Source organism: Chamaea fasciata, unplaced genomic scaffold (genome assembly GCF_029207755.1).
Source record: "Chamaea fasciata isolate MVZ Bird 193981 ecotype frontalis unplaced genomic scaffold, bChaFas1.0.hap1 SCAF_1, whole genome shotgun sequence".
Taxonomy (NCBI): Eukaryota; Metazoa; Chordata; class Aves; order Passeriformes; family Sylviidae; genus Chamaea; species Chamaea fasciata.
Window position 1 is genome coordinate 52,043,498 of NW_027094086.1, and position 26,183 is coordinate 52,069,680.

At 41.2% G+C, this 26,183-nt stretch overlaps 1 protein-coding gene across 7 annotated transcripts in view; it reads right to left on the minus strand.

Moving 5' to 3' along the window:
* The window catches only part of PPP4R1 (protein phosphatase 4 regulatory subunit 1), a 64,719-nt gene extending 42,436 nt beyond the window's left edge, over window positions 1-22,283 (minus strand). Inside the window, exons 1-4 of one of the 7 annotated variants that reach the window (XM_066183462.1) lie at window positions 22,142-22,283; window positions 21,828-21,872; window positions 7,407-7,491; window positions 246-352 (exon numbers count right to left, since the gene is read on the minus strand). In XM_066183462.1, coding sequence (XP_066039559.1) covers window positions 246-352; window positions 7,407-7,491; window positions 21,828-21,872; window positions 22,142-22,148 — 244 coding nt within the window. In that variant the 5' untranslated portion in view covers window positions 22,149-22,283. Of the gene's footprint in view, window positions 1-245; window positions 353-1,876; window positions 1,920-7,406; window positions 9,226-21,223; window positions 21,546-21,629; window positions 21,733-21,827; window positions 21,873-22,141 lie in introns of those variants that run through there. The other 6 variants (XM_066183479.1, XM_066183434.1, XM_066183470.1 and 3 more) reach the window with 6 other exon arrangements.
* Window positions 22,284-26,183: the final 3,900 nt, after the last annotated feature.

Genomic DNA, 26,183 nt, shown 5'->3' on the forward strand with positions numbered 1-26,183 from the left:
AGCTGCAGTCCTACATTTTGAAGGGGTGTAAATCTGTTGATGAAAATAGTAAGGAAATAAGTCATTTGGGGGATGATTAAGAAAAATTAATGAATCAATGATAATTAAATTTGGCACTATTTTATTGAATTTGCAGAAGCCTAGTTTGAATACTGGAGAAAGAACATATTGCTCTTGTACTAAACACAGGTTCAGCACCTCTGAATTTCACACATCAACCCAGTAAAATGTTTAGTGCTACCTACCTGAATCATCAGCTAATCTGCTGATTCTCTCCAACACAGCAATACAATCTCTCTCATCATCACTGACTTCCTTCAAAGTGTCCAGCAAACTTCGAGCCACCATTTGCCTAGTTTACAAGAAAGATTAAAAATCAGCATTATTTGTGTCCAGAAATATAGCTAAATCAAAAAGGTGTGCAATCATACAAATTTCTTACACCAAATAAAATTTTATATATATTCACTTTAAAGTCTGTAAATTTAGTTAGCCCTGCTTTGGGAATTCTTACTTCTGATATGTGCCATAATCCTAAAGAACTGTAAGGTTTAAATGTAACATTAAAAGTATCCCTTTCATTTACAAGGATAAGAGAAACCAGCCACCAAGACCAGAAATAGTAATCATCTGCTAAGTGGGCAAACAGGAACCGAATGATAGGAAGTCAGAATCAGCCTTCCATCCTCATCTATGAGGCCCCTAATTTGTTCCATACAAAGCAAAGTAACACTAGTATCGTTAAAATGTTTTTAAACAGAATTCTGAATTTATTTCACAAAAGCATGAACACTCAAGCTGAAGATTTTCATATCAATGGTGACATTTAAAGTCAAACTTCATTCGAATGCTATGGGTATATACTGTGAGCAGTGGCTACATACTGTGAAAAAACACTACCACCCAACCCATGTGTACCTGAGACATACATTAAGCAAAGTAGAAACATTAAGAAAATACTAAATAAGTCATAATCAGCTCAGTTACTACTTCGAATGTGCAAGAAAATTTTCTATGGATTAATTTATGAGTGACGAGATCCAGTCAGATTTGGGATTTTGTCCTCCACGGTTCTGCCACAGCCTATGCTACAAAGTCATACCCATCAGGTACCCAGATAGCCCTAAATGCAGCTGGGAACGTGTGGCAACCAACCTTTCTCCACAAAAACAGCCTGCAATGGGATAATTCTTTTCTCACCCTATTGGATAACGTGGGTTACATGTCAGTTCAGAGAGCTAGCAGAATTATCCCTGGATAGTGGAACGGAACAGCGTCCAAGACACTGGTAGATCTGGTAATGCCCTGGAGCAACTCAACAAAATGCTGAAATAGCAAGTGTCAAGTGCCAGGAATTTCCAGAACTGAAGGACAGGAACACTCGTAGGATGTAGCCTAGGTAGAAGCACTGCTGATGAACAGCAGTGCTGGAGACAAGAGCAGAGGCATACCGAAACTTTATTATGTTCACTACAAGCAGTGAACGTGAGCAGTGGACAACAACTGATAAAAAAATCAGATGGTTACATTTTTAGTGCACAAGGGAAGCTCAAGAACTTCACAATTCCATGCAACCAGAAAAAGGCAGGAGGTTTCCATGAATTCCCAAAGCTAAGCACACATTTTCTCCCACTGAAAATCGGAATTTTAAGTATTTCACATTGGCCACTAGCAGAACTAAACTGTTTTGACATAGAGATGTATAGGACCTTCTAAAAAAATCAAACTTAAGAAACCATTTGCTTTTAACAAATTTCCTCTCCCTCACTCTTTTCAACTGGACAGAAGTACATCCCTCAGCTGACATCTTGATACACAGTTAAAATTCAGTCATCAAAACCCTAAGGGAGGGAAACAGACTGCATGACACACTAACCTAGAAGCAGAGTTGACTTGGTCTTTTAAAGGGCTGGACACCTCTGAAAAGAGAAGAGGAACAAATGAAGCAATTTCATAAACCAGCCTGTGTGGACACATGTCTCCTACATATTAAATGTAGTCTTGGAAAGTGAGAGACAAGTCAACTAACCCACTGAGTCTCAGCAAGTAAGGAACCACAGTAAACAGTGCTACAGCCCATCTAAGAAACAGCTCAAAATCCCATGTGACTCCTGGGGACTATGGAATGGCTCTCTACTCTGTTGGGAGCTTTGAGAAGACTCATCTCCTCACAGAGCTGGACTCTAGTGGCTGAATCTCACAGTGTCTTCACTAGCTCCTGTGGGTTGGACATGTGGCTATGCAGGACATAGACTTGCTCAAGAGGAGAAGATGAAAACAGAAATCCTAACCTGAAGTAGACTTGACCTATCTATTAAAGCCATTCAACTCATTCCCTGCACTTAATGTAGGATGGTCCCCACCTGCATCCAGATTTCCCTCTTAAGCTTGTAAAGGAATCAATGGATCTACATCTACAATAAGCAGATTCTGGTAAAAAGCAAAATAACAAAGGGCACCAGAGTAATTTAAACTCACTTTAGCAAACCTAACTGGGTAGGCAGCCAGTAATGACAGAGTAAACACAAAACTCACTCCATTAATTCATCCATCCATCCATCCTGTGTTCAGGGATATGATGGCCACTCACGTTCTCCAAACATTACAGGCAGCGATCTAGTTCTGCCAAGGTGTGCTTGGTCTATGACTGCCACCTAAGCAGCAATACATCTCTTTATCCACTAAATAGTTTACACACCAAAGGAAGGCCAGAGGTCAAAGGCTGCAATGTAGCATGCAGTACAAGCACTTCCATTACTATGTGAAGAAGTGGAGGACATTCAGCAGAATTCAAAATTTCATGAGCCTGTCCAACACAGGGAAAACTGATAGGGTGTCTTGTAGGTACACTTAACTCCAATTAGCAGCAGGACAAAATAGGAATAGATTACAAACACCCTGCCTTCATGCCCATGTGCAGGTGACAGGTATTTTGAAGACTGTACACACAGACAAAATATAGGATGTCAGAATATACTCTAAGAAAAACTATAAATATCTTTGCTTTGCTTATTCAAACCCCTTTGAACATCATTATCCCTTTAATAGATTTCTACTCTAGAATTTACTTCATCTGCACAAGGAGCACATTTAACTAATAAGGATATGCTTAAAAAACTAAAATAAAATTAGAGAAAAATAAAAGAAAAAAGATACTTTTTTTTCTTTGCCCATTTTTTAAGAACTTGTAAATCAAAATTTCACAGAATCACAGAATATGCTGAGTTGGAAGTGATCCATACGGATCATTGAGTCCAACTCTCAGCCCTGCACAAGACATCCCAAAGAGTCACAGCACATACCTGAGAGCACCAATGACATTTTGTGTTTAAATCAATACTGGCAGTAGTAACTGAACTTGGCAGTGTTTTCCCAAAACAAGCTCTGAGAATACTCAGAATAAACTCTCAATTTCAAAATCAACATCTTTGTACCCTTAAGAAGAAAGGCTAAACATGAAGAGGTACATTCAAGGATTGTAATTATGACTTTTCTTAGTGTTTTGGCAAAGTTCTGTCCTTTGCTAGTTCAGCTTAAATCATTTTAACATACATTTAAAAAGTAAAATTTCTCAAGCTATATTGTTATATTTAAGTAATTTATTTGGTATGCACAGACCTGCAAATTTATGGGCAAAAACCGCCTTTGAGCTTTGTTTCATTTTTTACTACATTTTTATTTTTGACATACAGCAGGATCAGAAACACTGAGACAAAAACCAGAGTAAAGTCAGAGATCGGGAGAAATAACCTAATTTATACTACAATTATGAGAAATATCCCTGTCAGAACAAGGCCAGTATAGTTTCACCTGCATGTCTTCAGCATGAGTTTAGCATTTCCTTAATGTCAGTATTCAAATACTGAAAAAAGAAACTACCCTGGGTTAGGCTGCAGAGACAGAATGGAAGAGAAAAACAACTGCAGCTGTGGACAATCAAATTCTCAATCAACTTCAATCTGATCACACCTAAATAAAAATAAGGCAAAGTGGTCTCAACACCCCACCAAACTGTCTTAGAGAGGTTTTTCATATACATTACAGCAGGGTTCCTGTAATTACAGCATTCCTCTGCTTTAGTGGGGATACTTCATGCATGCAAGTCCCCAGTTTTGAAATACACAGTTAAATGAAGTTCCTGTGAAAGTGTTACTTTCAGGCTGTGAGTACACACACATGCCTAATCTCTCTTCGAGATCCAGTACATCCTCACTTACTGCTGTCCTGTGAGTATTTTAAGTTTCTGTTGCCAAAAAGTTTTTCAAAGGACATCACATATTCTCCCAAGGGAAAAGCAAAGACATACTTCAAAACACACAGAAGTCTGGCAAGAGGACAGCTTCAAATAATCTACATGGATATGCAGATACAGTCTTGATAGTCAAGACTGACCATACTCATGAACGAGAGTCTCCTGCCAAGATGTGCTTTGGTCTGAAGAGAAAAAGCAGCAACAATTCCTCATAGGCTTATGAAAATGAAGGATCTGTGTTCAGGAACTGCCTCACTATCCAAATAGACTTACCGGTGAGTGCTCTACATTTCTGAGCCTTCTTAATGAGGAATGGAAGCAAGTTCCCACATGGCAAAAACCCACATGGGATTTTAACAGGGAAAAAGAAAAGAGACAAAAGCTATGCTCCAAACTGCAACAGCAACTAGCAACTGGTTTTTAAAGCAAGTGGCAAAAGGGAATCATCATCCTTGTACATACACCAGTGCTACCAGACACAAGAAGACCCTGTGTTTTAGGGTGATAGCTTTGGCTTTCTGCACATCTACTCTTGCTGCAAAGTGATGGCGCATTATTAAGGCATATGCTAGAGATGCTTCTCACATCTGATATGGAGGCTGCCTCTTCAATAATCACACCACAGCCAGACTCCCACTTGCCTTATTTTACAGACACAACAGGGGGCATTTATTGTAACATTTGTCAGGTTCCCCTACATTCTCAAAGACTAAGCAATAGCTGTGATGCTCAAGAGCAACACCAAAACCTGTAAAAATGTAAACCATGACATACCCAAAGTTGTCACAAAGCAACTCTTTACACCACTTGGCAAGCTGTTAAAGGATTCCCCACCCCTCTCTCTCTTTCAGTTAATCCCATCAAAAATCTTACAGATTTAAACAAAGATATTCCTATTTCCAAGCCCCATCTCCTGAATTTTTTTAGGACACAGACACTGATCCATTTCCATCTTGGAACAAGTGGCTGAGAAGTCATGAGTACTCAAGGAATCCACTTAAAGGAGACTAGACTTTTGCAGCAGTTGTTAAAAATCCCTTCACTTTAATCATTAAATACAATCACAGACTGCAAGTAAGTTGCACAGGTAGATGATTAACCAGATTGAAAAGGACAATAAAACCAAATGCAAAGAGGAAATAAGACCCAAAATGAAATTTAAAGATAAAAAACTGCCATACTAAAAGAAAATTCACCCAATTAAAGGGGAAAAAAATCGTACCCTAATTTACCCAGATTCAATAATTATGTTTCAAGAGTTTGGAATGTGTAATATGAAGCTTTTGCAGAAATGCAGGTTCCAGGTCACAGAAACAACCGAAACATTAACTCAATCCCAGAATTTTAAACCCTTTAAACTACTCATTAGTTATTGGATGTGCCCATACCATACTAGGACATGGGAATAAACAAATGTTATTTAATTAATCTTTTTCCTATTAAATGCTCCAGTTCCTCCCCCTGTTATTCTGAGACTGACTAATGCTGAATCATCATAAACTGACTGCAGTAGTCACTATCATTTATTGTGATCTAAGTGCTACTCACAGTTATACTACTAATAATTATAATTTGCTATTTCCTGTATTTTCTTATGCTACATAACACAATAGGCCTACAACGAGAGCTATGATTAAAAAAAATGTTTGTACCAGCACAAATAATCCAAACAGGCTAACACAGAAAAAAAAAATCAGGAAATGCACAGGATGCATAAAGCTGCAGAGGGCAATTAAAAAGATTCCAAGTATATGCATGCCCCACATCCAATGCAACTCATACTGAGAAATCAGATACAATTTTTTCTTAGCTGAGCAAGTAAAATATTAGGACCAGAATTCTTGGTTAAAATTCAAGACATACAACTTGAGTTTCTGAGTTTGTTCTCCCTACTGGCTTTTATTACATAATTGTTACCTGGAGCCTTGAAGGCTCCTCTTCCTTCCCTCCCCTCCCCATGAAAAGTCAAAACATGCAAAAAGTCTCTCCTGGTAGTATAAGTGCCAATTTCATCTTAAATTGTAAAATATAGCAAACTTTCGATTTCAGGAAAAAACAAAATTTGAAAATGAGGTGTATTTCAGAACTCATCTGTGCATACAGGTTTATGCAGGTTATAACAAGAGAAACCATTCTGCAGTTTTCAGCTTCGATTCCATGGTATGTTCACACACGTAGTGTGGAATTTGAAGTGCAGTTCACGTGACTAAAGCTAGGAACAGGGCTAAATTCTTTCCAAGCCCAGGCCACGAACAAGAAAACAGAGACAATCCTATTGGGTGGCTGATCACAGACTTTGCTTCTGCATATTACTGTATTAAGAATTCAACATAAAAGCAAACACTCTTCATTAAAAGCTTACTTGAAGCCCAAACTAAACCCTGTTCAAATAAAATACCAGAAAATCTTGATGTGAACATATTTTATACATTTCTGTGATCCTGTTACTGTTTACAGATCCAATTAAAATAAACCATGGGTTTGAATTTCTCTATTGGAGTGCAGAGCATCTGAGTGCCAAGGGGATAGGGTGGGATGTGTGTCTGTCTGAAGTATGCTACAATACCTGTGGCTTTTAAATGAAACAACTATCTCAGTGGCATTACAGAAATAAAAAGGGGGAAATGCAGAAGACAGTATTAATTGGCCAAGTTCACTTTCAATAACCAGAAACAGCAATACTCAAACTTCACACTACAGAGGAGGCTGATTCTGAAATAAAGTTCTTGGGTTTCCCTTGGCAATCCCGACTGTTCATAATGCCCTCCTGACTTTTCACGAAGTATTTTCTTAAACTCACTTTCACACAGAGTTATGGATGGAGTTTACTATCTCCTTACAGTCCTGTGCCAACAGGAATGTCAGCATCTGCAAAAAAAACTGAACTATGTGCTCCAATTAATGAAGAAGTTCAAGAAGTCCTTTACTACAGGTGCTTAAAAGGTGAACTAATGTTTTTCTGTCATCATTAACATTTTGCTCTCTCTAAGTAGGAGGCGCATGAGCAAACAGGAGGGGCAGAAACTGAAGAGTTTCATAAAGGTGTTGGGTTTTTTGAAATAATTTGTATTCCATGCAAATTAACTTCAGTCAGATTTGAATCAGATGAATAGTTTGCATACCATTAGCCAGACAGGACATTTAAAAAGCATACCTGTTAAATATGTTCTCACTTGCAGCGTACTTGTCCAATCTTCCCAAAGGCGTCAACATTTCATCTTGTGAGACAAAGTCCAGGGCTGAAGGTATAATAATCACATCAGACTCTGAGCTGTAGTCATCCACACCAACTATCAGAGACATCAGAAATATTCCTTATCATCACAGTAGTTTGCCGCTAAAATGATGTCTGTTGTTGGTCTGAAATACAGAAGTCTAGGCAAGGTCCCATTGACAACATATTTAGTAACTAAATCCCACTGTTCCCACCAGCTTCCCCAGCCCCCACAAAGTCTTTGCTATATAAGTGTGACTGATGATGTACTAATGGATTTTGAGTCATTTTCTCTAAGTTCCCAAGTAAGATTCATCACTAAACTTCCTGAGTATTTTTATACCTTACATTTTTCTCAAGCAAATGCCTTTTATCTCATTGTAAAGTCGGCGTTTTGAAGACACATACTCAAATCAAAGCTGCAGGTAGCCCAGAGTTTATACAACATGATCTAACAGACCAAAAAGACTGTGTTCTAAAACAGAAATATCTAAACCAAGCATGCAAAAAAAAAAAAAAAAATCAGAATGTGTTACTAGATCTGACTACCAAATAAAATGGGCACAATTAACCTACTATATGATTATTAATCAGCAAATCATCAGGGAACTTCATACACACACCCCTTTATCAACAGAGAACCAAAGAACTGGAAGGAAGTCCAATCGTGTTCTGCAGAGCTCCTTAGGAATTAGGATTTGAATTACCACCTTTTTAGTTTCCACATGCCCTCAAAACTGCTCTAAAACTCAGTCCCATAGCAAACACTCACTTCTGGCTGCAAATGAGATCACCTGTTTGAAAGGTCACCACCATCAGTCCTGAAAACACAACACTACAGTACACTACCCCTATTCTTCAGTCTAGCTAAATCTCTCTGAAATGCCCTTTCAAAACTTGCAAATGGAGAAGACCAAAAGATCTACAAGGAAGAAAAATAATTCTTGTCCTCTTACTTTCCATACAATTATGCTGTGCTATATAAATTGCTTACCAAATAGTGTGTCATTATTTTCAACATTCAGAATACATGAACAGCTACCACTGCCTGAACATCTTCCTTACTGTACTTCAAATGTCAAAAGACAAACACTGAGCTCTGGGAGAGGTAGATTTGTAGACATAAACTAAGTTAATGGCACCCTTTTCCCAACAAAGTAATTCTCCCATTTTCTACATAGAGAATCCATGGACATCAACTGATCCCATCCTTGCACAAGGGACCAGAGCTGCTGATAGGACATGAAATTCTTGCCAGAAATCAAATGAAAAAGCGATGAGGAAAGGGCAAGCGTGTAAGAACAATCTAAGAGATGGGAGAAAGGAAGAAAGTGTACTAGGAGCCAAAGGAAATGGAAGAGCAACCTGAGAAGAGGAATTAGTGGTGTTAGATATGTCTAAGGTAGAGGACAGAATAATAAACTGCAGGGGGAGGAAGGGAAGGCTGAAAAGAAAGATCAGCTGCAAAAAGCTGTTGCAACACAAAGGGAAAGTGTTTAGCAACTCCAGGTTTACATAACTATTTGAACTTGTGTTTGGTTTGGGTTTGTGGGTTTGTTTGGGTTTAATTTTTGTTGTTTAGTTTGGGCTTTTTGCAAGAATCGTTTTTATTTTCACAGGAAGTGGGAGGCGAGTAAAAATGAACTCATAATGCAAGCCAGGACTTCATCCCAGGTTCAGTTAACAAGGAACAGGCTCCATCCTTTAACAGGCTCGTTGGCCTTTAATTCAACCCAGCAAAACAACTGAGACCTGGGATTTTTCTGTGGTTTTAGTTCTGCCATCTTAGACCTACCTTATTTCAGTTGAAGGTCTCTTCAACTATCATCCAGATCAACTGCCCAACCACCTCAGGGCTGACCAAAAGTTAAATCACTCCCCTCTCCACTTCCCATCCTTAAGAATCTACAGAAAGTGATGAAGTCACCCCTCAGCCTCCTTCTCTCCAAACCAGACAGTGAAATTAGTTCTATGACAGGGTCCTATTTTTCTATTTCAGTGCCTGTTGATCATACTGTAAATTTAAAAACAGAAATTGAAGAAACTATGTCAAAACACCAATATAAAAGTAACTATATTGCTGACAATAATTATTTAGTGATCACACTCATGAACACAAAAAAATAAAATGCTGACCATTGCATGCACCACCAATTTTATTCCATTTCTCTCTTCTCAATGTCAGCTTTATTCTATGTTCTTCCCTGTACCCTCTACACATTTGTTTTTCTACAATTTTTGCCTCATGAAACCAGTTAAGTCAACCCAACTGCTAAATCCACTCTATATCAGATATAAATACCAATGATAAAAATATGAGCATCTGCTTATAATTTATGTGTTTGATGTTTCTTACTAGTTCAAACAGTGAGATATGTGGATTTGGCTCTGCTGAGTTTATGAATTGTAAAATTAGGCTTAGCACTACATTGAGCTTGATGCACCTCTGCTACCAAACAATATTTATTAATTAAGTAATTCCAGCATCTCAGCTCATAGTCACAGAAGAGATCATTCAAACGACAGCATCTTGATTAACACAAATATAATATAGGGAAGAAAAGGGTGGTAAAAATAAATCAATCAGCACATGAACAGCTTATAGTTCTAGTAAAGTGCTGTTACAGTTACGCTGCATATTCACTTTCTCTTTCACAACATCTGTCCAAGTGAAAAGAGACAGTCCATTCTAACAAAGAACTCCCACTCCAACAAAGTCCCTCAAGAGGATGTTTGCGTTCAACTTGCCACAAACATGAACCACCAACATCTAACCATTCCTCATCTAAAATGCATAAAGGACATACTTTGCATTATTCAATAAACCAAGTCACTTTGCTACTCCCTCTACTTATACCAAGACAGTTACCAAAAAGGCTCATAACTGAATATTGACTCTTCAGCCCTGCTCTGCTTTCCACCCAACTTTGAGCACTTGACTAAGTACCACAGGACCTTCTGTAAATTTTACAAATGCAAAACAACACAAGGGTACTGGTTTTGGCTAGGACAGAGTTAAACTTCTTCACAGTAGCTTATTTGGGGATACTTTGGGCCAATTTCCTTATTTTTCTCCACTTTTTCAAACAGGTACAAGTATCGATTAAATCCACAGAAAACATATAAACTACAAGACACCACTGACAACTAATGGAAGTGCAGAGCCTTAACTACCTTCTAATCTGGTCTTATGTGTTCACACCAGCATGCAAAAGTAGTACTAGAGAAAACAGGAGTTTCCATAAGAACACGCTATCCCAGGAGTTTAAAGTCACTGGTGGTGTCAGGAGGAGAAACAGCAATTGCACAATGATGTCAAAAGCAATCACAATGTTTCTATTTCTCTACATTCAAGTACTAAAGTAGAGCAAAATTAATACATTCGTTATTTATCCAAAGTTTGGAGGCTTCTCTTCAAAACTCTACACAGTGACTGCCAAACACAAGGAAGTATCACATAACAAGACAGGCACTGCCTTTTGCTTCCATATCTGACCACTGTATTAACTGACCACTGACCATTAACCCACTGTATTACAGAAGCCAAGTAACTTCTCCTCTGTGTACCTTCATTTTCCTGTCAAAACATTTGTTTCAGTCTTTTCTTTGTAGAAGTTTTTCAAGCTTGTCTATCTATCTTGCATCTGATCCATACTGTACTGTGTGAAAATATATATTAACATCCCCTGCTTTAAGGTCTCCTGTGCTTCATGGCAAGGATACAACAATAACTTGACATGGTTATTAACTAACATGAACTGTACAGCAATCTTGCTGAGGCAGATTAAGTGTAGAGGTGCTTAGTTAACCACTGCCAAGCTTAGCTGAGCGTGTAACAACACAGAGGTCCATTTAACGCTCAGTCCCCTATAAAACCACAGCCTCAAGGCCAATTTTCAAGGGAGTTGGTTTTTCTACTAGTGTCTCATCCTCATAGTATCTTCCACAAAGGTTTCTCATACTGAATCTTTTACAGAGAGGTGCACAAAATCGCATTTGAAAAAAATAACTACTATTTTTTCTTATTTAATAATGTGGGAACATTTCTCTACCATAGACTGTTCAGTAACAAGGCCTATATGTATTCTTTTTCTTTTCTTCTCTATTTGCTATGAGCTCCATGGCAAAAATATATTCTTCTTTGTTTTGGCATAGAAACTCAGTGACAAAAAGGGTATTTTTAAAAAATAAGCAATTTTCATGTCTGAAAGCTGAACAACAAACAGCTTTAAGGATTCAAGATTTCCAGCTAATATTAACAATTCTCTCCTTTTATCTTCTGCATCTGCAAAGTGTTCTCAAGATCTATTGCAAAATCTGTACAGATATATCTACTAAAATGGACTAAATTTTATTAAATTTTAGTATAAGCTACTTAGTACACTCTGCATCAATTGTTATCATATGGATATTCAGGATAATATAGCACTTATATGCAGGAAGAACTGAGTTCTGTTCTGCTGTTCAGACAAGTAATTTTTCTGCTTAGCTGTAAAGCAAGAATTGTAATCTTATGAGCCCAGACATTTGGTATCACGACCACAAAATAACAGTAGCAGGCTTTGTTCTAAATTACTGCCCTCTATGCTACAAAAGAATAAATTCACCTTAGATTTAGACTTCTGCAGAACACAAGCAGTATTCTCAGCCCTTCAATATTGCAAACACATTCATTTCTATTTAGCTTTGTGTAAGAAACATCAATTTGCATCTGATGTGCTGCAAAGAGAAATTCACCTCAGCATGAGCACTAATGCTTAAACACCTGCATTTGTTCACAGCTGAATTCACTACTCTTGACCCTTTTTCCTACTGCAGGATGTCCCAGCCCTGATTCTGCAGTGACAACACAGACCAAGGCATCAGTGACCCCATTTCAGGTTCATTTGCTACCACATATTTACTGCTCTGCTTCAGTAACATTAACCAACAGCTATTGAAATGAAAATCACACAAATTTTACAAAATGTGCTTGCCATGCTGAATTCTACCACCCTGCCAGCCCAATCCAGGCATAACTCAGCAGTCATCACAGAACCCCCCATCAGAAGGTAGGAGCTGTTTTTCCCATGAGACACTTCAAATCTACTTTTTCTGTTTTCCTTCTGCTGTAGCCGAAGACTGAAAACGCAACTGAGATGCCATAAGGTGTGTGGTTCTACTCAGCAAAAGTCATCACTGCAAGTGATAATCTTCGATTCCAGCCCACCTGTCGTATCAACAGAAACAAGAACCACCCTTCTCCTGCTGCATTTCTCCCTTAAATTATCCCCTCAATCCACAGAGAACTGTCAGACTTGAGCCCCTTATGAATGTCAGGTTCCCACACCTGTGTGCACAGACTTTGCTGTCTGAACTCCAAGCTTGGCAGGACCAGGTTTGGGGGTGGGGCAGAAGGACTAGAGGGGCAGGAGCAAGGAAGAAGATAAGAAAGGTGGAAATGCAAAGCACCACTGATGCAATTACCATGTTAGTCCCTATGCAGCACTTTAGTAGCAGAGCTTGCTAACAGCTCAAAGCACAGACACAGCAAACTCTTTAAAATAAAGCTTCAGTACAGGTTTCGGGGACTAGGGGCGGCGACCACTTAGCAGATGAAAGACAGAGGAATCCAAAAATCATCTGCTGTTTACACGCAGAACTGACGCAAGCATGGCACAGCCTATTTCAAAGACTACTAGTCTAAATGTAACAGGCTATGAGAATATTTTCATTTAGCAAAGGCCTTCATAAAAAGATAGCTATCAAGCTGCCATAGGAGCTGCATTTCTCATCAAGCATCAGAGCAAACAAGGGGCAATACAAAATTCTTTAAGCAAGGAGAAGAGGTGCAGTTACACACAGGTTTGCTTCTTTTGGGCACATGCAAGCAGCATTAGAAATCCTGATGTGCTTTGAAACAAAAAGGAATAGTTCCATCTCATATTGCTCACTAGTCATTTATCTGCACAACAGCTGAATGTACCTTCTACCGGTTAACACTTTGACCTGCAGCAAACATTGCTCCAGAGGAAACTGAAACAAAGAGAAGGACATCCAAGCTACCAGTTTAAATAATCAACAGTTTACATTCTGTCTGCCTGTTCCCGGTAGGGAGCATGTCACGTCCATCACCAAGGCACTCACGTTCCCTGCTATTTAAGTCCCTGTCTTCTACCCCTTCCAAACAACTGCATGCACTTAAGAAACAGGGAATGAGGTTGGAGTGAAGCAAAAGCCAGCTACTGTAAGTAGCTCTTGAAGAAGTTCCTCTAAGGTACTTTTTTCTCCTCTACAAGGTCATTACCATCAAACAAAGGTATCCTTTCTCTCTCTGCAGAACACCGCTGTTCACGGGATTTTTAACTGACCTCATGACTGAGAATTTTGCAGCACTGGGAGGAAAATCCTACTTCCATCTTCAACCAACGTGTTCCCTCTGGTTCTACCACAAGAGGACAAGTGCATTCCCTGTGCCTGGGGCTATTCTCAAATTCTGCCACACTACAGGGTATCTGGTATATACAGAAACACCACGTTCAAACCATATGTGCCTTAAGGTTGTACTAACTAGAAGGAAGAGAGAGATGAAGCAAACATCTGAAGCTCAAACACTCCAAAGACTCCAAGCTTTGCAATGCTTGATGTGACACCATGAGTTATGATACATCAACTACCAAGTGTTATTCCACTGTGCAGTGACTTCAGCAGCATCATCACAGTAACTAAAATACACCTACTTCTGCTAAACACTGCAGAGAAGGCAAGCTCCACAACTAGTACATCCATAAGCTATAAAACATGGCTTTGCAACATAAATTCTTTCAACTTCTTAACTGCACTTTTCCTCTCTCTGCTTAAATCCCAGACAATGTTCCTGAGATGCTGCTTGACAGCTTTCGAAACTCTTGATGGGATAAACCTCTGTGTTTTCCAGGCATACAGAGAAATTCTTGCTCACTCAATTCTCCACACTCTTCCTGTCTGTGCCCAGTATAAAACTGGTCAGTGGGAGAAAGCTGAGCAGTACAGAATGCAGTGGGTTCGCTCTTGGAAAAAGTAACAGTCATGGGTGTTCATTGCAATGCAATTTAATGTTTACATTACTTGCACAACCAAGCATCCCTACAGACTAATCAAGCTGTTCCTCCTGTAGGCTAGAGAGGAAGGAAAAGGTAATCTCCCCTCCATTCAAATATTTGGGAACTGCTCAGGCACCATGGCAACAACACAAAATAAATTCCCTAAGCAGATCTGTTTATCAGAGAAAAATGTTTCAACAGTCTGCAATATCACTCATATACCATGTCCATTTTATACACTAATCTATTTAGCTTTTCCAGAAATTGTACAGAGATTAACATGTATTTATGGTACTATTTGCCTCTCTATTTTCTTTATCTTAAAAACAGTAAGAAAAACCCACCAAACCAGTGGTCTCAACTGGCAGTGCAGTTGTTCCACCCTTCACAAACATATTCTTGACACTTTTTCAACCTATCCAGTAGGATTTTAACACCCTACTGCCAGAAAGAATGGCAGCATCCCTCTCAAACCAAGGAACAGCCACATTAGTTTTTCTTATACTGTACCTTCTGAAGCAGACAGAGGAGCCCTGATATTCTGGGAACCTTTAGGGGCAGCTGTCCCTGCCTTGCTCTTCCAAAGAGGGAACTGTTCCTCCAGCTCTCAAAGAAGCTATCCTTTCATCCAGTCCTGCTCACGTTATAACTCTTGCAATGAAAACTTCCTGCCCACACAGAAGGAAAGTCTGAACAGCAAAAGGCACACACAGGAAAGAAAAGCATTTTATCTTCAACACACTGCAGACTGCCACCTCCACAATAGGTCAGCAGTCAGAAATAACTGCAAGCACTGAGGTTTCACTATCTTAAGCCTAGGATTTTGAACATTGCCAGCTCTTTCGTGACTCTTTCAATCCCTCTGTTTTTTAGCTGCAAGTGGGAGAGAAAGGGAGAAGGAGGAGAATATCCAAAGCCCTAGAAGATAAATCATAAGGAAAAAAAAAAACTGGCAACCTTAATTGAGGATCCCTGCCAGAGATGGGATAATAAAAGGTGGCTGGTGAAAAGCACGTTCCCACATCAGAAGTGATGCCAGTGGCCTCGGAAAGCTGAAAGCCTAGGAAATTACTTCTTCTTCAATCCTCTGCTAGGTGTAATGGAGAAAAAACGTGCAGCTGCCTGAAGAAGGTTCATTAGCCTACATCAAATCAAGCACAGTCCTTTCCTCACACCATCTTCTTTTCTCTAGGATCCTAAGAGGTTGCTGGAGAAAGAGAGACTAACCATTACCCACCTGAGACCACTAACACCAGAATTCCATGGGGACACAGCCATCCACCTGAGTCTCCCAGTTTCTATGAGGGTCAATCACCACATTAACAGACAAAGAAATGAACTGAAGTGTTGGGAGAATTAAACCCTGTTCTCCAGGGAAAACAACAGACTTAACTCGTGTGCTTCATTAGCATTAAGGAATGGTTATTGGATTCCCAAAGGAGCAGAATCTCAGTCACACCAGAGAACTGCTTCCAATCACTATAGAAAGTGTGCCATTAATTTCTGTTATTACTTTTTTGCAATGCTGAAATGCCAATCCAGTAACTCAAACTATCTCAGCACTCTTTGGCCAGAGCTCAGACTCTGATGGGACCAAAAGGTCAGTACTGCAACAGGGCATTTGAACATCATGTTGGAAATTTAGCTGCACTCAAAGCTGGAATTAAGTTTAAGGAGTCACACAATGTGCAGCCTTCACAAAACAACTACGGACATAACAAAATCTGCTAATTCTTATTCTGTGATGAAGGAACAAAGAAACCACAGTGCGAAAGCTTCTGATATTACTATGTACAGCTGTGGGAAAGGGAAGGTGAATTTTACCATACTAAATGTATGTTATGCCAGAATAATTCACTGCCAGAGAATAAAAACTACAAAACAGCATCAAGCTGTGACTGTGATTTGACACCACGGGGAAATACAGATTGATTTCATAAAAATAAAACAATAACAAAGAAAAAAAACCTTTTTCTTTTTACGTAAACTATAATTTAAAAAAAGGTTAAAAAAATTAAATTTAAATTAGCTTCAGTGTGGAAAGAGACTTGTTCCCTACTCAAAGTCTAAGAGAATAATTTTATTAAAAACATTCAACCAACACAAGCTAACTGCTAATGCCAGATGATTCGCTCATCACCTGGAAAAAGAACATAGCATCAATGATAAAATAGCTTTTGACATCTGCAGATGCACAAAGAGAATTTTCTTCAGCTCAGCTAAATAAGTGTTTCACTCATTAAGAAGCCTGCTGGGAGGAGAGGCTAGGAAGACCTGTCCTCCCTTTTTGATCAATGGAAAAGAACTCAACAATAAAAACAAGGCTATGTTGGATCATCACTACTGTTCTTAGTTTACAGAACTGTTTCATCCACTAGTAAAATCCAACTAGTAACATTTAAGATTTGCCAATTGTAAAAAACTACCTTATTGAAGAATTTTATATCTATCATGCCATTAAACATACCTGTGTAAAAGAAAACAAGTTTACACAAAGGTGCGTATGCATACATATATGTGAAAACGTATTTAACATTTCTAAACCAGAACTGTCTGAACAACGTGTAGATATTAAAACTCCATTTTCTGCATTTTTAGTTAAAACATCTGAAAAACTAAGTGCACAGAAAAAGGAAATTCATCACTGTCAGCACGGCAAAAGGTAAAGCTTCAAAATCTGAGTAAGCTACACAACCACCAAAGCATGCTCATATACTTTCAACCACCAGAAGTCTTGATGTTACATGCAAATGCAGCTGTCAGCTATCACTAACAAAGACTTTCTCCAAAAACAAATGTAAAACAATATTAAAACCAGTTATCAGATCAAAATTTCTCTTCTCTCCTGATTTAAATCACAATTAAAATAATGAGATGAATGAGGCTATCCCCTTCCCAAATCTGAATTCTAATTGCAGATGGCTCTGTTTTTTAGAGCACACATCCTGCACACATCACTGGTCAGACTGAAAGATGTCAGCATCATGGCATGTTTCATTTCATCTCTCTGCACTGATCAGTTCACCCTTCAGGAACAGCCAGGGGAGGGGGGAACACAAACTGTCTGGCAAGAGTCATAAAGAGCACTTTATTTTTGACAAGCCCATTTTTGTTGCCTATTATTTTCTTTTCAGTTCTGTACTTATCTTAGACAGTTATACTATTCTATTTTGATTTTGTATGCACAAAACAAAAAGGTTTGTTGAATAAAAGCCAGATTTTCCCTGACTTTTTGTATACTGTGCAGGATTTCAGACAGAAGAGCAAGGAAGCCAACAATCCAAGTAGTGGGATGGAGATTCTTCTTCAGGCTTCCACTTCGAGTTTTTTTAATTTTCACCCTATTGTCTTTAGAGTGAGGTGTCTTTTTTTTCTTTAATGGATAATATCACACGAGGATTCTTCTTAACTTTATCTTCACATAAATGAAATGCAATTTTATGCTCCTTAGTTGGGGGGGTTAGAGTCAATTAAATTGTCTTTCACAATAAAAACTCACATCTAGGAATTAATTTTTCTTTTATAGCCTTCTGTATGTTCAGCCAGGGTACTCTCACTGTCTTGGTTCTGAGTCATTTTTTCCTTTTGTTTCAAACAAGCAAACAAGGAAAAGCCACTGGCTAAAGAATTCTGGAAGAACCAGAATTTCTTCAATTATTATCACAGTCTTTGACATCAGGAGCTGTATCTTCAGAAGTGAAATATCAGCTAAAATCAAAATACTGAAATGCTATTTACAAGCTGTGTAACTACATAAAAGCAATCACCTGCTTAATGTACCAGGTGTAAAGTATACATTCACCTCAAGAAAAAAAAATCAGAGCCTTCCAGTGGTTACCAAGCAACCAAGAGCAGAAAAATAATATGACGCTTTCAAAATAGAAATGCAAACCAAAGCTGAAATTAATTATTTAAAAGTCAATCCAGCTGGTTTATCAGCCACTTATAAAAGCCTTTCTTACAAAAGCTCTTGTTTAATCTCTGACCTCCTAAACAAAACAACAAAAGGAAGGTTGTTTTTTTTTAACAGATGCCTTCCACAGCATATATTCTGAAGGTCTCCACTACTCCAACAGCAGATTTACTGCTCTCTGTTGAAATCTAAGAATGCTTCATTAACCTAAGTATTTATCAAGTTTTCGTCAGAGAAAAGTTAAGCTTTGTTTCACAAGCAGCTATTAAAACAGTACTCCAAAGATATAATATTTTACTGTTTTATATTTCAGGTTAACTAGCATCCAACAATTTGGCATAACAAATGAGAGAACAAATTGTACAGTTGTACAAGTTGTTCATTGGACTTCAACTGTCCAGTATAAAACACTTGACTCCAGGACCCTTAAAAGACAAAGATCATACAACAGCTGTTCTCCACTCTGCCTGTCTAAAAGATGCACAGATGCTTGGTTCAGTACTTTCAGCAGGATCTGTGCATGGCTGTTTGCTCAGCTCCACGACTTTCTCCTATTGCTTCAGAAGATGACCAACAAAAGGTATGTCTTAAGTCACCTCAATGATTCCTTCTTTAGGAGGAAACACTGAATCACACTGGAAATCCTTATCACCAAAGGGAAAAAAAAAAAAAAAAAACCCAAACCAAAAAATACAACGATGACAAAAATTTTCATGATTCAGACGCAAACCAGATTCAGGCGCACCCTGATGAGCTACAGATGAATCCCTGATCTAGTGAAATGTCCTGAGCCATGCGCACAATCACAGACTCAGCTTCAGATGTCCAATCCAGACCTTGACACATGCATCCATCCTTAAACACTCCTGTTTTCTCCAGCACACCCTCACAGATGTCTTGCTATTGCTTCATATCAGATCAGGTGAAAGCCCAAAAACGTATTGAAAACACAGTTAACTTTTCATATTAGCCACTCAGTTGATCACACTATTTTACATTTATCTAATTCCTCCTCCTAAATTATACGACCAGGACTACAGGTATGCTTGCAAGTATTTCTCTCTTACTTGTCCTTAAATGTAACTTAGCACACCTAATAGCAAGAATGCAGCTGGCAGAATCACACAGGCATAAAAACTGCCAGCACTTCCAGTTTTATCACTATTGCATTCTGCTACTTCTACTACCACCTCTAAACCAGTGTCTAACACTGCTACTTGAAAGAGCTGGAAACATTTGAAATATTTACAACAGACGGATAGTGTAGGGTGGGGTTCAGGCAGGAGTTGCAACTTTCTGTCTTATTTTTTTAATTGTTTCATATGTGCAACCAAACAATTGGAAATGCTTCCATAATTGTGTAAAACATGTTGTATATGGGTACAAAACACAGCTATTTCAAATAATACTGCACAAGAAACAGTACTTTTGACTAGATATGTACAGTCTCCTTGATCTGTATTATCTTTCTTTGGCTCACAGACACCACCCAAGAACAAAATCATGTACAATTTAGAACCATAAAAGCCACTGTGTGACTGAACTACACCCAGACAGCACATATTGATTCATACAGAGCCCTGGTTTTTTTCTCTGAAAATGCCATGCATAAGTATTGAGACATTTGCTTTTATCTACTTCCATCAAAACCTCAGTAATTTTTAATGAGGTTTCAAATCTTTATATTTCTATGGCTTCTGCCTTCAGGATGCTCTCATCTGGACTGAGTCACATCTCCAAGCATATTTTTTTTTTATTTTAGAAGACCTTAACATTAAGACCAGCACCAGGAACCCACAGCTTCAGTCACCCCTCTAATGACTACAGATAATTTCAATTCCTGTCTTACAGTCAACTAAAACCATAGAAACTTAAGAATGCACTTTATTTTTTTTTAAGTGTGTCCCTTCTGAAAAAGTCCTCTGTAATCACAGTGAGTTTTCAAACAGCAACTTATCACACTGAATTAAAAAAAAAAAAAAAAAGCCTGAGGGAAAGGCTCCCTCTTTGTGCGAGGCAAAGCACAATAGGAGCCTTCTAAATGTCAGCTGACAGAAGTGAAAAAGAAGATGTATCAGTTAAATCCTGAAAAGTTTTAACAGCTCTCTTCTAAAAATGCAAGGCACAAAACTCAAGGTTTTTTCTCCTGCAGGGCAGCCCTGGAGAAGGGCTGCCCTGCAGATTGCACAGCAGACAAAACACCTTCAGGCAGCCATCGGGGGGTCTGCACACCCACGGCAGGCGCCTGCCTCTATCTCCATTTTCACTTTCCACCCAAAATTCATCCTCCTCTGCTTCCAAGAAGCTCCCTCAGTATCGACACGATCAACAGACACCTTCTCACCTGAGTAACATCTTAGCCTGCCATGCTAAGGCTTCTCAAGCCCTGAGTCGGTAATTTTTGCACCACCCCAGACACAATTCTGCTACTTTGCATCCTGACATTAACTCCTCTCCACAGACCTCTGCAGAGGGGCCTGGACTCACAGAATCAACCGGGTGCGCAAAGAGTCCTGAGATCGTCCATCCAACCTGTGACCAAACATCACCTTGACACCTGGACCATGCCACTGAGTGCCACCTCCACTTGCCTTCAACACCTCCGGGGACAATGACTCCGCCACCTCCCGGGCAGTCAATTCCAATAACCAATCGCCCTTTCTGAGAACAAATCCCTCCCGGTGCTCAACCTGAACCTCCCCTGGCACAGCCTGAGGCCATGTCCTCTCTCCGTCCGTCCCTGGTTGCCCGGGAGAAGAGACCGACCCCCACCCGGCCACGACCTCCTTTCAGGTAGCTGTAAAGAGCAGTAGGGTCTCTCCTTGAGCCTCTTTTCTCCAGGCTACGCATCCCCAGCTCCCATCGCCGCTCCTCACAGGACATGTGCTCCAGACCCTTCCCAAGGAAGAGAGAGCCCGAGGGGGAGGGGTGGAGGGGAGAAGGATGAGGGACACAAAAAAGATATACAAAATATAGATATAAAAGGAACGAGCAACCCACACGCTGCTGCAGATGCAACAGCCCTAAACTCCGGCTCCTCCCCGGCGGCGCCCCGCCGTGCCCAGGCCATGAGGGGACGCCGCCCCGCCAGCACAGCCTCCCCTGCTCCCATCCCCGCTTCCCTCCCTCCCTGGCTCCCGCCGGGGCGGCCGCTAACGGCGCCCCCGCCCTGCCCGCCGCCCAACGCACCCCGCGGGACCGCCCGGCGCAGCCCCACGCGCGACCGGGACCGGGTCATGGACACCGGGAAGCGCGGAGCATGGCCATGGCTTCCTCCTCCTCCTCCTCCTCCCCGCCGCCTCCCACAATGCACCCTGGGCGCTCCCCCGCGGAAGCCACTTCCTCGCCCGAAAGCCGCCCCGCCGCTCCCCCCCCGTCCCCACTCACATCCGTCGATCTCCTCCTGCAGGTCCTCCTGGAGCAGCGACAGATCTGCGGTGGGGGAGACACACACACGCGCGCACCATGTGCCAACGCGCCCGCCGACCCTCGGTGCCACGCGTGACCCTGCCCCGCCCGCGGGCTGCGCCCCCCCGACGCGACCCGCCCCGCAGCCCCTGCGCTCCGAGCCCGGACAGCGGCGGGCAGCGCTCCCGAAGCCGGGGCGGGGGAGAGGAGAAGGAGGGGGGATAGAGGAGGGAGGGCTGGCGCCTCGCCGGGGAGGCGGCGTGTGCGGGAAGGGGGAGGGGGGCGATGCCTACCCGCCATCTTGCTGCTGCAGCCCCCGCGGGGCGCCCGGCTACATCCAGCCCGCGGCCAGGCGGTGGGAGCGGCGGTGGGAGAGGGCGGGCACCCGTGCGGTCCAGGCCCCGGGCCCGGCGGCGCCTCTCCGCGTCCCCGGGAGAGCCGCGCAGGGAGGGAGGGAGGAGGGAGCGGGCGGAGGAAGGCGGGAGGAGGGGTCTGGGCCGGACACGCTGCCCCCGCCTCCACCCGGCGGAGCAGCTCTCGCTCGCTCGCTGCTCGCTCGCTCCGGCGGCCGCGCCTCCCTCCGCGCTCTCTGAGTCGCGGCCGGAGCCGCCCGGGCCGGCCCTGGGGCTGGGGAGCCCCCGGGCTCGGCCACACGGCCCGGCCCGCTCACCTGTCCTCCGCGCTGCTCCGCCAGATGGGGGCCTGGGCTCGGGCTCCTCCTGCCGCCCGCCGACGGGCTGAGTTTGGGTGTTGTGGGGTCGCCTGGAGGAAGGGCCCCGAAGGTGCTCCTCGCCCAGGGTCGCTTCCAGACGCGGTAGCGGGGCCGCAGAGATGCTTGCCGCTTGCGTCGTGGGGTTACCTGGGGAGAGAGGTTCTGTGATCTACCAGAGAGCAGAGTGGGGCCAGCAGGTCCAGAGAGGTGATCCTCCACCTCTGCTCGGCCCTTGTGAGGCCACATCTGCAGTGCTGTGTCCAGTTCTGAGCCACTCGCTACAAGAAAGACAAGGAGCTACTGCGGAGGGTCCAGTGGAGAGCCACAAAGATTATCAGGGGTCTGGAGTGTCTCTCTTAGGAGAGGCTGTGGGAGCTGGGCATGTTTAGTCTAAAGAAGAGAAAACGGAGAGGGGATCTTGTTATTGGAGGTAAATATCTCAAAGGCAGATGGTAAGAGGATGGTTCCAGACTCTTTTCGGTGGTTCCCAGTGACAGGATGAGGAGCAGTGGTCATAAACTGAAACACAGGAAGTTTCACCCCTACATGAGGAAGAACTTCACACTGAGAATGGCAGAGCACTGAACAGGCTGTCCAGGGTGGTCGTGGAGTTTCCCTCTCTGCAGACATTCAAAACCCACCTGGATGCGTTCCTGTCTCACCTGCTCTATGTGATCCTGCCTTGGCAGGCGGGTTTGGACCAGATGATCTTCCGAGGTCCCTTCCAACCCTAACAATTCTGTGACCGGCAGCCATGCCGCCACCACCACCACCATGTATCCCTTAAGCATCCTCATGTGAATTGCCAAGTTTCTGCAGCTGGGATCCCATGGCTTAAATACACAGGATATTTCCCACTGCACCGCTATGCCTTTCGACTTCTGCTTAAAAACAGGCAGTTTAGTTGTACACAGACACAAAGGTGCACATGGTTTTCTGCTTTTTATGGCTGTACCTTTTGGTCACTGCTAATGGTTCTCATTTCAACTATTTTGATAGATATTTTTTCCACTGTAAACTGGAATCTTAAAAGTGTTGGATGGAACAAATGCTCTATTCAGTTGATAACCAGGGCACTTGATAGAGGAAAGAACCGTTACTGGTACTAGTGCTACCTGGGGATATTACCTGCGTCTTCCACAGTCTTGTTTTAAATCTCCATAAAAATTGATGAAGTTGTTAATACACAGAAAAGAAAAATAAACTACTTTTGGGTTGCAAAAAAAAGATGCAATTTCATTAGCACTGTTTTTAACTGTGTGTTTGAGAGTATGTCTTGTAAGCTGCTTTTTAACAAATTTTGGTTTTATTTGGTAAATTGTACAAGGATTAAATCTCCGTGGTTGTTCATTCTCTTTACGCTGGTGAATAAAAATGTGTAATCTTCTTTTAAAATCCATACATCCCTTTCCTTACAATCCTATAGACGAAGCTCTGTCCTGTTTCACACCTGTTCAATCTTTGGATGAGCCACTGGGGCCTACTGGATACTAATTATCTAACATTTTCTTTTGTTCAGATATATAACCACAAAATCTGAGTAAATCAAGCAAATTCACCATGAGTAAATTATATGAACCATGCTACTCTCTGCCAATGTAATTTAAGAAGAGATTCAGGGGAAATATTTGACATCACAAGTCTCTGGCAATGCCAGATGTGATAGCAATAGACTTAGAACAGAAAAGTTAGGTGTACTTCAAGATCCCATTTTATTATCTTTATTACTGCAAGTTATTTCCAGGACATTTTATCGCATCTCCTCTGCATTGTTCACCACAATCAGTTTTGCTCCCACTGAATTCAGTAGAAGTGAATCTAAGAATCTCTCTCACAACTAAAATTTGATGCGCTTCATTTTACTGAATGAATCAAGGGGTCTGGCTCCTTTTTCCAGCCATTTAGGAAAAGGCACTAATGCTCACAAGCCATAGATTACTGTGGTCTGAGAGCATCAAAGCTACTTTAAGCATTATTAGGGTTATCATCATAAGGAGAACTTAATGAGATACATTTGTGATGACTGGGTTTACAATGACCAGATTAACTGCTCTTAAAAGTGTATTAATAGTGTTCATTATCATTAAATAATTATTGCCCCATATATAATTGCCTCTAGAGTATTTAGGATTTTTTTTTTTTAATTTCTATGTGAGTATTTGTTTAAAGAGAGGGAGTATAACTTATCGAATAAAGCAATGACAATTGCAAGCAGTCATACTGGACATAAGTTCATATAAATTATTTTTGGACCTTCCTATGTGCTTGTGATCTTCAGTGGTCATTGGTTCTTTCTCTGTAGGCAGGACCATGTGGTATTTAAATAGCACAGATAACAAGGATCAGTATGTTACAAATTATAATTGTTCAAGAATTGCAGGGGGGTTTGTGCTTGGTGTTACCTGTAGAACATCAGACTTTGCTCCTCAGGCACAGTTGGTTCCAGCACCATCACTAGGAGACATTAGGAAAGGTCTTTTCCTCCGTGAGTAGGAACTCTGTCAAAAACTTTGGCTCATACAGTGGCACACACATGGTAGGGGGAAAATAATTTAATTAAAAAAAAAAAAAAAGGCTTCATGCCAACACGCAATGAAAAATCCCATTTAATGAATAAGTAACCAAGTATTTCTAAACTTGTTGGCCTCGGTAAATCCAGAGGTACTCCTCCAGGGCCTGATCCAAAGTTCAAGTCGATGGTAAGATTCCCTGCCACTGGTCACAGATGAGGCAGACAGAGAACCTTGTAAGCGTAGGACAGATGCTGACTCTTGCAGATGAGTGGCCATTCCAAACCAGCACACCTAATTATGGAAGAAAATTTTCATGACAGACTTGTTTTATTGGATGAGACATGGTAAGGAGCAAGTAAAATAACACCTGCCAAAACGTTCTAGCAGATTTTGTGCTGGAGTTCTCATAGTCAGCTTAAGTACCCTTACAGGCACTGCGAAGTAAAGGACTGAAGAATGATAAACTCACATTATCACACTCCATCTCAAGGAAAAAACACACTATGAACACTTCACCACTCCTTCAAGCTAGGCATGGAAGGATACAAATGGAAGACTCCTTGACAAGATCCTTTGCACGTTATAAAAGACATCTGCATTGTTATCTACCTGATGTATCTCAAAAAAGTCCATAGTAAACAGCAAGACATTTCTGTCAAGTAAAAGTGCAGCGTTTACATAAAGTACTACATAAATCCTTTCAAACTTGCACGTTAAACACAAGATACCCAACATCCACCTAGACGCACTTGCAACAGAATAACTTGCAAGTTATTCTGTAATTTGTTGGGTGACATCTTTTCAATTAAAACTGCTCCAGGTATAAGGACCTCAGACTTAAAAACACTGCCGCACATGGAACTCACCCATGTTATTTTATTTATTATCTAAAGTATTATCTATTTTTGCTCATTTGCTTGAAGAAGCAGGTCTGATCAGATAGTGTCAGCTTTCAATGTCCATATATTAACTTGCTTTGCATTTCTCCCAGGCTACCTTCATGTGTGGGAAGAACTTCCCATAAATATCTGCGCAGCCATCTCTCTATCCTCCTTCGGATTCCTCCAAACTCTGTTTTCCTGTAAAGCCTATCAAGAAATGGATCAGGGT